At 37.1% G+C, this 13933-nt stretch overlaps 1 protein-coding gene across 1 annotated transcript; it reads left to right on the plus strand.

The window, feature by feature from the left end:
- Nucleotides 1-1026: 1026 nt before the first annotated feature.
- Nucleotides 1027-4150, plus strand: KCNMB1 (potassium large conductance calcium-activated channel, subfamily M, beta member 1). Its single transcript, XM_010002047.1, has 3 exons — nt 1027-1163; nt 2227-2422; nt 3881-4150. Exons 1-3 carry the CDS (start codon nt 1027-1029, stop codon nt 4148-4150), a joined length of 603 nt encoding a protein of 200 aa, XP_010000349.1.
- The last annotated feature ends 9783 nt before the right edge of the window (nt 4151-13933 follow it).

Genomic DNA, 13933 nt, shown 5'->3' on the forward strand with positions numbered 1-13933 from the left:
ATTCCAACAACCCCTTTAATTCCTTTGAACACCTCAGAACAGCCTTTCATTTCTATACCATCTATCAGGTGATGCAGGGGCTTCAAATTATGTACATAAATTTTGTAACTAGCCTCGAGTTATGCTAAATGACCACAGCTGTTTCACTCTCTATAGACATTATGTTTTTATTGTTAATAACACTAACATTCAAGTTTATAGGAGTCTAAAACCAGAAGCATTTCAATGTTCAAATGCCTTTTCCCTTGATTGTTAAAAGTGAAAAGCATTTTTACAAGTGGAAAACAGAACAATATAGGAAAGAAAGCAACATTCAGATTATATGAATTCTGTTTCTTTCAAGAGCTGATCATTCCTTTATTTCATCTTTCACTAGATTCAGTGTAGTTGCTCAGTAACACCATAGCCCTGCCAGCTTGGGGCATCTGGAGACCATCTAGTCATGTATAACCTGCTAACTCAGACTTGGGCTTGTCTTCCACTGCCTCTAAACTGAAGTCTTTCTATTTACTCCATTGCTTAGCTGAACACAGGTGGATTTAGACAGGGAACACACTGTCCTGAAGGCCAGCCAGCATGGACAAACACTGAATTGCTGCACACAACTGAAGCTGAAATCCTGAAAATGCACCAGAATGCTTCTGTGGGAGGATTTTCCCTTGGTGCAATATGCAACACTATATTCTCTTACTTCAGAGAAGAAGCAAAATTAAATAGATTGAATTAAGGCTGAGGACAATAGGATTGTTAACAGAACTCTTCCAAAAAGTGACCAGGTTTTCCTACCCCATTTCCTAGCCTACACACACACAAACTTTTAAAGCAGTACAGAAAGTAAAAGGGTGTCTACTGCTAACAAAAAAAAGCACGACAGTTTTGGTTTTATTTTTCTTTCCTTTCCTCTATGTGCTACATTATGTTTCAGGAACTTGCTACATCACTGTGATACCTGTAACCAAACCCAGTAATGTTTCCCTGTCCTATTTTATTCTACATTAGATTGTTCAGATTTCACAACTCAAAATAATGTTGGGGAAAAAGTTGGTGACTGCACAGAAGAGAGGGGAGACAAGAGCCCTGTGCCTGGGACTGGGAATGATTGCATGTTCCATGATGATGTACTTTTTTATTGGGATCACCATAGTGCCATTCTACACTAAAAGGTAATAACAGTTACTTGTTTATGAATACAAAGCTATTTCTTTTTCTTGTCAGCACCAAAAACAATTATTGAAAGTGTCAAAATACATGTTAGTACATTGTACATTCAATGAATGCTGAAGAAGTTCCTATCACCTGCATTTTTATTTCATTTTGCAAATTCTGCCTCCACACACAAAACCAATTTGCAAAATACCAAAGTAACAAGATGAAGAATACATCTTAGTTTTTCATGCTAGAAGTTTTTGATGTAGAAAGTATATCCACCTCATTCTTCTTGCTGAAAAGCACCTTTAAGCTTAAAAACATTCAAAAAACATTATTCTTTAAACAGAGTAATTAATATTTTCTGTATTTTCCAGCCTCTTGGTTACATTCAAATTACATTTGCATGTAAAAAGATTAGTTTAAGAACTGAGGTGCGACTATATCATTACTTTTGTTGCCCCCAAGTGTACTGCTGAAAGCAAAAATTTGCTACAGTTTCAGAAAGAAAAGTAACTTTTGAGAAAAAAAGGATAAGTAGTAGCAAAAAATTAATTTTACAAAAAATCCTACTTCTTATACACACAAAAGGTTCATCTAATAAAAAAAAGGAGGAGGTGAAACATGGGAACTTATCTGAGTTCTGAGCATTATTGAATGAAATCAGTTAAAATATTTCTAAACAGAAAAAGCTCCACCATACTCAGCCAGATTTCTAATAACAAGGTGAAGTTTTCCAGCTTACTGCATGATTTTCCATAAATTTGTTACCAAACATCCAAATCCATAGCAATTTTTCTTTCTTGAATGACTCTTGAAGCTGATTACAGATGGGGTTAAGAATCTAACTTCAAACCACAGAATGTGTAACAAACAACTACCCAAAACCTGGTTTCCTGCTTTGCTTTCCTGTGGCAGCCCTTGGCCTTGGGCTGGGCAAGGAGCCCCATGCCAGGACGGAGCAGCCAGGAGCTCCAGCCCTGCCACCACTCACAGCTGCCACACACAGGCATCTCCAGCCCATGGCTCACAACAGACACTGCTAGCACTTTTAAAATACTTTATGCTTCGTTTTTCTAGTGTCTGGACAACAGAAACTGTGTGCAAGGTACTGAAAGTCAGCATCAAGGACAAAGTTCCCTGCTTAAACAGCGAAGGCTCAGAGGATGAGGACATCTTTCCTTATCCCTGCCTACAGGTGTGGGTTAATCTGACAGCCTCTGGACAAGAGGTTATGCTGTATCAGACTGAAGACACACTGGAAAGAAATCCTAAGGTACTTGCAACACGGTTTCAATAATCATTCTCTGATACTATCTAACACTTTTAAGAAGGGGCGATTGTTTTTAAACCGAGGAGCAGAGTAAGAGTTGTTCATCTTTTACATGTCACTGTTTGTGCTTAGATCAAGGTATTTTAAAAAAAATATTTCAGAAATTAGTTTTGCATTTTGTTTTAAATGCTACAACAATCACTAAGATAATTCTAGTTAAGCAATTACACCAACAAAATATGAATATTTAATATCAATGAATATTTTAGAAATATCTAAGCCTTGGAGTTGAAGACTGATGGTAAGAAATAGTTTCTAAACTGTGGTTTGTTGAGTTGCCTGTTGAATTATCACAGGAGAGACCCAAAGTTAAAAACTATTCTAAGAGCACAAATCCCAACTTTACTTCCATTTAAGTGCATGACACGAAGCAGGAAAAGCAGAGATAGGGAAAATGAAGGAACTGCTGGGAACATGATGCACATTTTACACAGGAAGAGGAACAATCAGTGACTTTGAAAGATAATCACTCAAAATTAATTTTTCTTTCGTTCACTCTGCAACTGTTTCTGGCCAGCATGGCTGCAGAAACCTAGACTCTTGGACAATGCAGTGTAGAAAGCACCTATGTACTGATGGGTGTTGGGGTACAGGTGCCTTGGTCAGTTGTTTTAGGCATCTCTTCCCCAGAGGGTGAGTGCAGACCACGGGTGGGACAGAAACATGGGTGCACAGTATTCATTTGGCTTTAGAGATGCGAGAAAGACTGGGTGGAAAGTAGGGGATTATCCTTATGTTTCTGACACATTTGTGGTTGGGAATCAACAAAGAGCAACATTTTTAGCTTTGCTCCCTCACAACCAGCAGTGCTCCTGAAAGTGCACTGTCTCTAGGAAGGGCAGGGTCAGTTCAGTTCCAAAGCTGCAAGTATTTCAGAGAGCTTATGCCAACTCAGCACTCAAACGGGGCATAAAGTGAGGTAGGACAAGCCTCTAACAGCCATATTTCCTCTTATCTGTCTACAAGTTATAACCAGACAGTGCACAGTGAAGCAGTTTTGGTTTCCTGCATGTCAACAAGCAAATTGTGAACTCCAGTACAACTAATATTTTTGTTGTGGTGGTGCCTAGAAGTTTTGCTAAGAATCAGAGCTTGGCAGTGTAGTAATAAAATGCCAGTCTCAAAGATCACAGTTTTATTTCAAACACAAATGTATTATAGGTTTCCAAGAGCATTACTCCAACCTAAATCCACAAACTGTGGGCACAGACACACTGACAATAACAGGGGAGCACACAAAATGGGTTATAGACCTAAGAAATCAAAACAATCTCTAGGGATGCCAGCCAATCCACAGAGGAATTTGTCAGTACTAGCATGTTTGGTTTACTCAATATGACTTAACTACAAATCCTGCATCAGAGTATCATTATAACGAGTCACCTTCATTTCTTATTCCAGTGCTCGTATGTCCCAGGCAAGTCGGAGAACTCTAAAGAAGTTAAAGCACGAATAGAAACAATTGCAAGCAATTTCAAAAAGTACCAGACTATCCCATGCTACTATGACCCAGAAGAAATGCAGACCAATGTTATTTTAAGCAGACTTTATCCTCCAAAAGGTCTCATCTTTGCTTTCCTTTGGCCTACACTCATGTTTACTGGTGGATGTCTGATTATTGTTCTGGTAAAAATTAGTCAGTATGTTTCTGTTCTTTCTGCTGGGCAGTAATAAATAAATATCTAGCATAGATTGTTGCAAGACACTAAAGTGCCTTTGTCCTGCCTCTATCTGTATTTTGTGACTCTCACTATACTGGGTGTCAATCCAAGGGCAGGCATTCCAGAAAACTGAATAGCACCCTCAATGGATGGCAATACATTGCATGAGGACAAAATATAACATTGATTCCCAGGAATGCCTGAAAATACCTCATAAGAGCACAGGCTGAGTTATTGTCTCTTGTTTCCTTGTGTCCTCTGAGGTACAGTTGCTTTACAGTACTGCAATGCAAGTTCACTACTAAACTCTTGTTCCACATTTTAGACAGGTTCTCTAATTTTCAACTTCTCAGTTGGTGCTAGATCCATAAACATCACTGCTGACAGACACGCCCTTTACATACTTCAATAGTGATACAATATATATTCATGGCATACTTCTGTCTGTTTTGAAAAGTATTGTTATGACCCAAAGAGATACTAGTTACCATGGGTGTCTCTGTTTTTGAGAAAGAGGAGAGGGGAAAAAACACCTGAAAACAAAATATAAACAAAGACACTACGAAGTTTGAAACATCTAGCACCAATTGTATACAATGAAATATGAAAAAGTAGAGGGTATGGTAAAAAATTATATTAGAAATAAGTTTTTGTATTTAACTCTAATGTTAGCTTTGTTTTACTTTGAAGAGTGTACCACTCAAGGAAGACCTTCCATTTGCTTATGTGATAAAACCACAGAATTTTGCATGCTTAGAACAAAGGTATTTTACAGCAGAGACATGTTTGTTTCTAGTGCCTTGACTGTTTGGAGAGCTCTGATGCATATACAGGCACAGCTTCTTTTCTCTGAAAGTAACTATTTTTCTCACCAAACTTTCAAATTGCTGCTGCACACAGCAGGAACATGTGATAATTCTTGCATGCTGTATTTGACTGGCACTTGGGACACAACAAGTACAAGCTTTTTAATGACATAGTTGATGAACCACTCAGGAAAATTTCAGGGCTTAGACACACATTTAAATTAATTAAATTGTAGTGCAAAAAGTATTTTCATGAATGTGGTACAATTCTGTACTGTTTATTGTATAAAAGGAGAAGGTTGAAATATTAACACATTACATATATTTTTTTCATATTAATAAATTTGTCAGACTTCACTTTTCATCATGATCAGCAAAGCAAAATAAGATGAGGATAGCACAAAATGCCAGTTATTAACATCAGCAACAGTCATTCAACATGCAACCCAATACACGTTGAAACTAATGCACTGTACTAGTACCCAAGGGGTGAGCTACCTAGCTGTAAATAGACAGAGAGGCTTATTTAATATGCTCTTTCGAAGCTTTACTCTAAATCTTGCTTCTTCAGCAGTTTAAAAAGTCTCTAGTTTGCAAACTAGAAATTGCTCATGACTCCTTGACACTCATTCCAGCCAATCTACACCAGCTTGCTCCTCCCTCAGCTCAGAAGATGTAAATGAAGGTTGGATGTTGCTGTTTGTTCAAGTGGTAGCCCTTGATGCCTCACTCACAAGTCAGTGTTTTGGCTTTGAAGAGCTCTTGATCTTGCTGAGCTCAGAAATCAGCATGAAATGTAAGGACCAGGAACTCCTGTTTCCCACTCTCACCTTGGCTTCTCTAGACCACTCTCTAAAGGCACATCATCCTCACCTCCCTGCTCACAGTTAACGCTGAGTGCAACAGATGAACATTTATTCAGAGTGAAAGCTGGTTTTCCAGATTTACCTCTACCAGACAAGATAGCAGATTCTCACATGAAAACATGTATCATTTCCCCCCAACATGTACACATTGCATGTACATGAAGAAAAACCTTACACAAATTTTGTTCTCCAATAAAGTAGCATTTCTTACTTTGGTAGGAGATAATCCAGCTGGTACAGGGGGGAAAACCACACACAAATTAGGAAACTTTTGTTTTAGACTCTGGCTAAACTCCCCTTCCTCCTTTGCCCAAATGAAACAGTGGGTTTAAGTGCAAAAGACCAAATAATACAATGTAGAAAACAAACACACAAAATGTATAGGTATCATGGTCTGTTCTTGTTTTTAAATAATGCTTTGTCCAGGTATACAGTGCTGGTTATCTTCTATACTTCTGAGACGGCTTGGTGTTGAAGTTGTAGATATTTATTTTCCCTTCACACTTTCATTTTATCTTAAAGATTGAATTATTTTAACAGTGTGCCAGGTTGCCCAATTACTCTTGAGTTTTAGTAAACATTTTTTTTTTTCTATCCTTTTTCCATCTGCAAAAGCTGTAATTCACTGGAGAGTGAAGTTTTAATAACACTATGCTTCTTACAGCAACACACAAGAAAGCTACATACCCTTTAGGGGTTTTTGTTTGGTTGTCAGGTTTTGGGTTTTTTTAAATATTATTGGAATATACCATAAAGCCCACAATAAATCTGATCAATATTTTTCTGAGATCCAGCAAAAAAACCACTTCCTATAAGAGGTGCTTCAATAAAAGCAGTGACAGATGTACACAGCTCACTTTCTCAAGTCCAAGCAAGGTATACATCACAACATTTAAACTGCTGTAGGGGGAAAAGAAGTGACAGTACAAGCAGCTGGAGATTAAATTTATACTTGAAATTTTTTTGACTATGCATAGCTTTCTCCACAACTGATGCTTAGACCAAAGCAATAGTGCTTGAGATGATGGGAACATCCAAGGAACACAGAAAAAGTGGAAATAGATTTTAGACCCCAATGAACACTTTAATATTGTTTTGCTGAAACTACTAAATGTCCTGTTTTTCAAGTGCTGGTCACACACTCTCAAGAGCATTTTTTCTTCTTGATGCCAAATAAGGTTTGGATGTGGTGATTCTACTGCTGGAAAATGGAAAAGAACAAAATCTCCTGCACTACTCTTTAGGGAACTAGATTTTTTCACACTAAACTATTTGTAAACAGTAAATATGCTAAGAATGCATAAAGGGAGATTTGTGGTTGCCCAGTTCTCCTGAAGGAAGGCTGCTTTCACTGTACTGCTCTAAGACTGAAATGCCAGCTTTGATGAATACAAGTTATATTGGAGAGTTGCAATATTGGACATTTTTCTCCCTGTTAATACCAATTCTCCATATTCTCTAGAGCATTAACAGAAAGGAAAAAGGTAGTAAAGATGAGATAGACGTAGCTATACTCAGCTTCTATGTAAAATAGTGAAATAGAGATTAAAGAAAATGCTTATTATTGTCCTCCACTAGAAGAAATAGCAATGAAAAAAATTTGAAAGACTGATAAGCTGATCAAAGCTTCCTAAAAATATCTATGCATCTTTTAAATAGTCTCATTACATCCTTCACTTCGTTCCCTAGAAGTAGTGTCATATTTGCACAGAAATTAGCCTGTCATGTAGGTAAAAACATTCACACGCTGCCATACCCAAACCAGCACAGGTTTTGATGCCTTCTCTCACTCAGCACATACATCTAACTACAATGAATAAAAAAATCCCATGTAATATTTGGCAGATATGTTACTGTAATTGCCTCAACTAGGAAAACCGACTTTTTAAAGATACACTTATTTGCTCTAAGCTTTTAAAATTACAGGTAGGTTTTCAGCAAGCCTCAGCAAACAAGTTATTCTGCATTCAGCACCAAGAGCAAGTAAGAAGAGTTCCTGAAAATACTTCAACTTCAGCAAAAAGATAAAACTAATGTTACAGGTGGGGGCAGGAGAGAGTTGTTTGCAAAGTATTCAGTTAGGTCTGCAGTTAAATACAAATTTAATTTGTATTCTTTAAAGTCTAATGAGACAGTACAATGTATTAAAGATGTATCTTCAAAAAAGCTCGAAGATGGAGGCTGAGCAAAGAATCAATTTTTATGCACTTACTAGTTTATAGTTTGCTAAAGCACTGCATGATTTTCTCTGTCAGAATGTTACACAACATTGGACAGGCTTATTTTTAAAGCAAAGGAAGAAAGAAATCTTGGCTTGGTTTTGGACACCACTCTTGGTAATCACATGACTCTTAAGTCAACAGCCTGAAACCATAGGACCAAACTTAGAGCTTTTTGTCTACAGAAAATAATTACCACATTTTGGCTTATAAAATAGTGCCATGAAAAAATACCTCCAATTAATTATTCTTATGCTGTATAAATTGACAGAAAGGTGATGATTGGACAGGCCTCAAAATTGAATTACTCTTCAATTTGAGGAAATCCCCACAATCATGGATTAATCTTATACATCCCAAATAACATGAAGACTGTCCCTGCTGCAGACAATACGTACACAGCTAGGATGAAACAGTTTTTTACATTACCTGGCTTGTCTAAGGGTTTTGCTCTTATTGCACTTTTTCTATTTTTTAAAGAACCTATCAAAATTGTTACACAGAGGCAGTGTTAGGAGAAAATGTTTGCTACCTTTACTTAAACATATTGTCTTTTTCTATAATTTTGAAATCATTAACAGTAGTAGGGGGTTCAAAATCTTTTTATCCATATCTGTCACTGGCTGGAAAACCAGAGAATTACAGCTAGATATATGGCTACCCAAGGAGACTTGAGCTTATTGAATTGAGATAATTCACTGCTGACCACAGACAGCAACAGCTGATCAAGATTCCTCTTTCTCCAGCTCTGACCTTATCACACCAAACTTTTTTTCATTTTCTTGACCTGAAAGAACAGCCAGCCCTTTCAAGGAGTAATTGCATGGCTGATTTGGTGGGGTGAGAGGTGAATGGTGGCAGTTTTGGTTTTTTTAGCCTTCCACAAATGCTTGTTTATCAGATACCCTGAAAACAGAAACTTTTATGATAAATTCTGTATCAAGCAACTCATTCAGAATACAGCACTGAGGCAGCTGCATAAAGATACACATTAGTAGAAGTTTTAAAACTGCTTCTAAAAGTTTTAGTCTGCCTTCCCAGATATAAAAATTTGAGAAGTCTCTATTGTTCTTTTTATACTACTGATGTTCCCCATCTATAGCCACTGAAACAGTTCTTCATACCTCATTAATGGTTCTTCATGCCTCACTAGTGGACAGGAAATAATTCAATGCCTTTTCATCTGCTCTCAGTGAATTAACGAAATAGTACCAATGAAGAGAACTTTTAAAGGTGTTAAAAAACAGCATAATCAGCCAAATTACCTGAACTTGAAGAACATTATAATTTACTCTTCAGAATTAACGTGTTACTGTGAAGACTCAACGGACTGTAAGCAAATTCAGTACCTCCCCATACCTCAAGAATAGAACATGGGGTTCTTTATGGTGAATAAAAGCACTATCCCTTGTCTGAAGAACTCATTACAAAAAAATACAAGCAATCCTGGCAGGACTGAGGTTGTGGACACAGTTTTTCCTTGCCTGCATCCACAGAGCATTCATAGCTTACTCATATTCTTACAGAGTACTTTGGGGCACAGTAGCAGGCCCAAGAACACAACAAATTTGCTCAACAAACTGTAGTGGTTCATGGCAGCTTCTACAGTTGTAACAGTGCTACACTCACAAGTCATTTCCAGAGGAGCAGAATATGCTGTCAATATCTCACAAACAAACACTCAGTGCAAACTTACAAATAGATTTATACAAGGTGTCTTATCCTGCCCCCTTCTCCCCAAACAATTGCCACCCTAGAAGACACTTGTGCACATTCTAAATGAACACAGCTCTTTAAAGTATGTCCTGCTGTTTGTGCTTTAAGCCCAGGATTGGAATTTTTCTTAGTGCAGTAATGTTTTTTAGAAGAATGAGTCTGCTATTGGAAATGAGGAAAGTGAAATGAATTTTTGGCTCAGATGTGAGCCACATATGTAAGCTTCTCAGTGCTGTGACACAGCCTGCAATGTCCTGAGGCACCAGCTCAGTAAAGGCCATGTACAATACAGTAAGGAATAACATTGTCAGCTGTGCTGTTAGTGCTGATCTCAGCAGAAGCATCCAGTATATAATTGACTCATCGCTGACTCATTGACTCAGTGACAGCTTCAGGCTAGGGCTGCTGAGTGACTCCTCCTTTTTACCATAGGTCAAGGAAGCATTGAAAGCAGAGGATCAAATTCCAGACTTTGTCAGCTCTACCTCCTGAAAGTCACATACTAATTTTGGTTCAGAAAAATCCCAAAACTATTTTGTCTTTTTAACAGCTAAAACATCAGTTGCTTTTCCAGGGCATTTAAATATGCATTATATAACTAGCAACAGAGAAACCTGCAATTAGAAAGGAGATTACAGAGAGATATCAATTACACTGACGCAGTGAGGCAGAGCAAAGCTGAGAACAGGATTTAAGGCAATGGACTCAAGAAACTATTAGAATAATATCACACTATTAGTCTCATAAATGAGGTTTAATGTAAGAGGATGAAACAGATGCTTCAGCAGTAGACACTACTACAGTGTAAATGAATTAATGTACATTTAGCAACTTGTTTGATTTATGGACTGTGTTGCAATATCAAAACATTATGAATTTGTTTCAGAATTATAGCTATCAAGTTTTCTTATAGCTACAAAAAATCCTAAATATTTAATTTACTACGGGCCTAAAATGCATCTAATGTCAGTAACCATGCAACATTTGCGTGACAAAACTGTTTTGCTTTGCATTTTTTTTTTTCCCAAAAAATTATCTACACAGGACTGTGCCTAATAGCAAGCTGCTTTCAAATCCACAAAATATTTTGCCTGGATTAAGAGCACATGAGCACTGTAGAGGTTCTGAAAATCTTCAACAGAAATACAAGAACTATAGGCATGAACATCAGGGTCATTTAACTCCTTCACCAATACACTCCAGGATCAGAAATATGCTCTTGCACAGATAAGGAAAGTACTGCATGAATCTGCCAAAATGCTAATAGAAAAAACTAAGAAAAACAACAAAAGGCTCAACTGACCAAAAAAAAGCCCCCTATTATTGGTAGGTGAGCACCTTCCAGGCAAGATGACTCAAAAATGTGTATGTCTTGTCACAGACATTTCCAGACACTTGCTGTGAGTGAGCTGCAGCTGATGGTAGTCTCTAGGCTGGGTACCCTACACTTAAGAGGATCCAAATGCCAGATTACACTGTGTAGACGTGTGGTTGTCAGCATGGGACACCTAATGACTGAAGCTCTCACAGTTCCCAGTCACTTTAACCAGTTCCTGATAAATGAGGAGCTCCTGTAGTCTCACAGGCTCTTTAAATATTAAATGAGTGAAACAATACAGGAAGTCTGATGCCCAACTAGTTCTTCACTGGAAAGCAGGATTATTATTTTTTATAAGTTATGGTTACAAACCTACAGTGTCTGTTTTGGAACAAGATTAAGAACATGATTGTTCTGTTATTTTGTATTTTGAACATCAGCACTGTTGAGGTTCACGTTTGCACAAAAATTTGTCTGCATGGAAATGCAACAAATCACCCATTCAGCTGACTTTTAAAGTCTCTCAGATGGTGCTGAAAGCATTTTATATAGCTTTCAAATATTAAGACTCTACAGTAAGGTAGAAAATAATGAAATTTGAAGTCTCAAACTGTTGACACTTCAGAACATATTTAAAGGGATCATTTTAACTGGAATTTTAGTAGCAATTTTAACTGTGTTATATTTCCTTACACTTGCTATAAAATGCCAGATACACTAGTTTCAGAACAAAAACTAATAAAGCAACACTGTATCTACTGTTTCCAATACTCCCACTATAAAAGTTTTGCTAATTAAAGCACCAGTGAGGTTTGTTTGCTTGTTTTGTTTTGGATTCTTGCAGGCTTGTTGGGTTTTTTTTGGAAAAAACAAAGCTGACTAGCTGGGGGAGGTGGTGTGTATTGGTTTTGGGGTAGGCAAAGAATGGTGAAGAAGAAATTATTTCAAAATTGCTTAATCTTTCAGAAACTGGCTTGTCTCTCAAACAGTTTGGCTTTCTTCCATGATTTATTCTATTATCTTTCTATTCCAGAAAGCTAGGCTGGTTGGCCTATACACTCTTTTCATCATGTTACAGATACAGTAATCACTCTTCTCATATTTCTCCCATTCTCAGAAATAAATTCTAACAGCTAAAAGATTGCACAGATTTAGGCCTCAATAGTAATATTCATCAGACACTGTGAATTCAATTGTGTCAGACGTACCTAAACATTTTTAGCCATTGTTCTCATCTTTGCTTCTCTTTCCTTGTGGCAATTAATTTTATGAAGCAACAAGTCACATAAACTGTTTTTTTGAAGGCTAAAGGAAAAATCAGCCATTACTTCAGCCCTGACCCATGCAACAGATTCTTTTCTGTCTTCTTCATTTCCAGTATATTTTTAGAATCTTTTATTGCCATCTCTGAAGTCCCTTGCCAGTTGTAACAATTCATTTTGGCCTTTCTGATTTTATCCCAACACACTTCCACTACTTCGTCTATATTGGTCTCTTACAGTGCTTATCTTCCTGCACAATCAGGATCATTGCCTGCCCTTTCCAGCAGTTACCAGATTAACAGTATCTTCCCATGAGACTACACATCAGCTTTCCAAGCCTGCTGAAATCTCATTTTTTAAGACATTTTTTCTCCTAGTGCCACTGCTCTCCCTTCTTCATGTAGGACTCTGAACCCTGTCGTTTAACAAGTACCTTTCCCTAACACAGCCACCTGCCCTCAGTCCATCCTCAAATTGGTCTGAAGCAGGTATGAGCAAAGAAAAATGGTAACACTTGGTTTATCAGCAAATTATTTACCTTTATTCTCCAAGGTACCGTAATATTAAACCCAGTGCCTGAGCAATGTAGAGAGCTTTTTATTAGCCTTAATATGTTTAGGAACAGTAGAAATACTGACATTTTATGAAGACAAAACAAATCTAAAAATAAAGCATATATTTCAAAAGATATGAGAGAGATGGACAGATGCTGCAGTCTGGCAAAATAAAATTTAAGAGCTAAACAACAGAAACTGATGTTTAGCAATATTTTAGGTTTCATAATGAGGAAAAAAAATTAGCAGCCTGTCAACTGATGACACTCCTGGTTGATCCAAGAGCCTCAAAATCCAGCTAGTGTGCATCTAAGATTGAAACACTCTTCCAACACCTTACACAATAGAAGAGTCAACTGTGTGCTTCAGACAAGCATTGCAGCCTATGCTATACCATTATTATTTTTCTTTTTAATTCAGATAATTTCCCACGCCCTCAATCCTCCAAGAGAAAAAACCAACAGCTATTGTACCTGTTCCGAGTATTACAAGATTAATCAACCCAATCAATTAAAATGCACTTTTCACTGAAACAAACCTTGATGCCTGTTATTAATCATTACTATTTCCACGTTAAATCTTGAGTAAAAGTATTACAACATTAATCAACCCGATCAATTAAAATGCACTTTTTACTGAAACAAACCTTGATGCCTGTTAGTCGTCATTACTATTTCCACGTTAAATCTTGAGTAATATTTCTAATATTTTCTGCATTACTGCTGAGGTTTCATTTGAAACATGATATTACTGTGTGGGTTTAAATTTTTAGTATAATTCATCTTCTGACAGACATTCATAGAAAAGATCACTGAAACAGAAAATCCTCTGAGGTGCCAACATGCCACATGCACAAACAAAAAACACCCCAAGCTTTACCTTTCTAAGCAAATAGTTGATACACTCTATGTCTGCAAAGAAAAGTTATTATAAACGTCCTCCATAATACAAGCTGTAGAATTTCTATTTTCTAATGTTACATGCCATAAGTCTCAGATGTACTAAATCCTAACTGTCCTCTGCTCAAGAAAACAAAGCCACTGTAAGAACAA

Source organism: Chaetura pelagica, unplaced genomic scaffold (assembly GCF_000747805.2).
Source record: "Chaetura pelagica isolate M959 unplaced genomic scaffold, ChaPel_1.0 scaffold356, whole genome shotgun sequence".
Lineage (NCBI taxonomy): Eukaryota > Metazoa > Chordata > Aves > Apodiformes > Apodidae > Chaetura > Chaetura pelagica.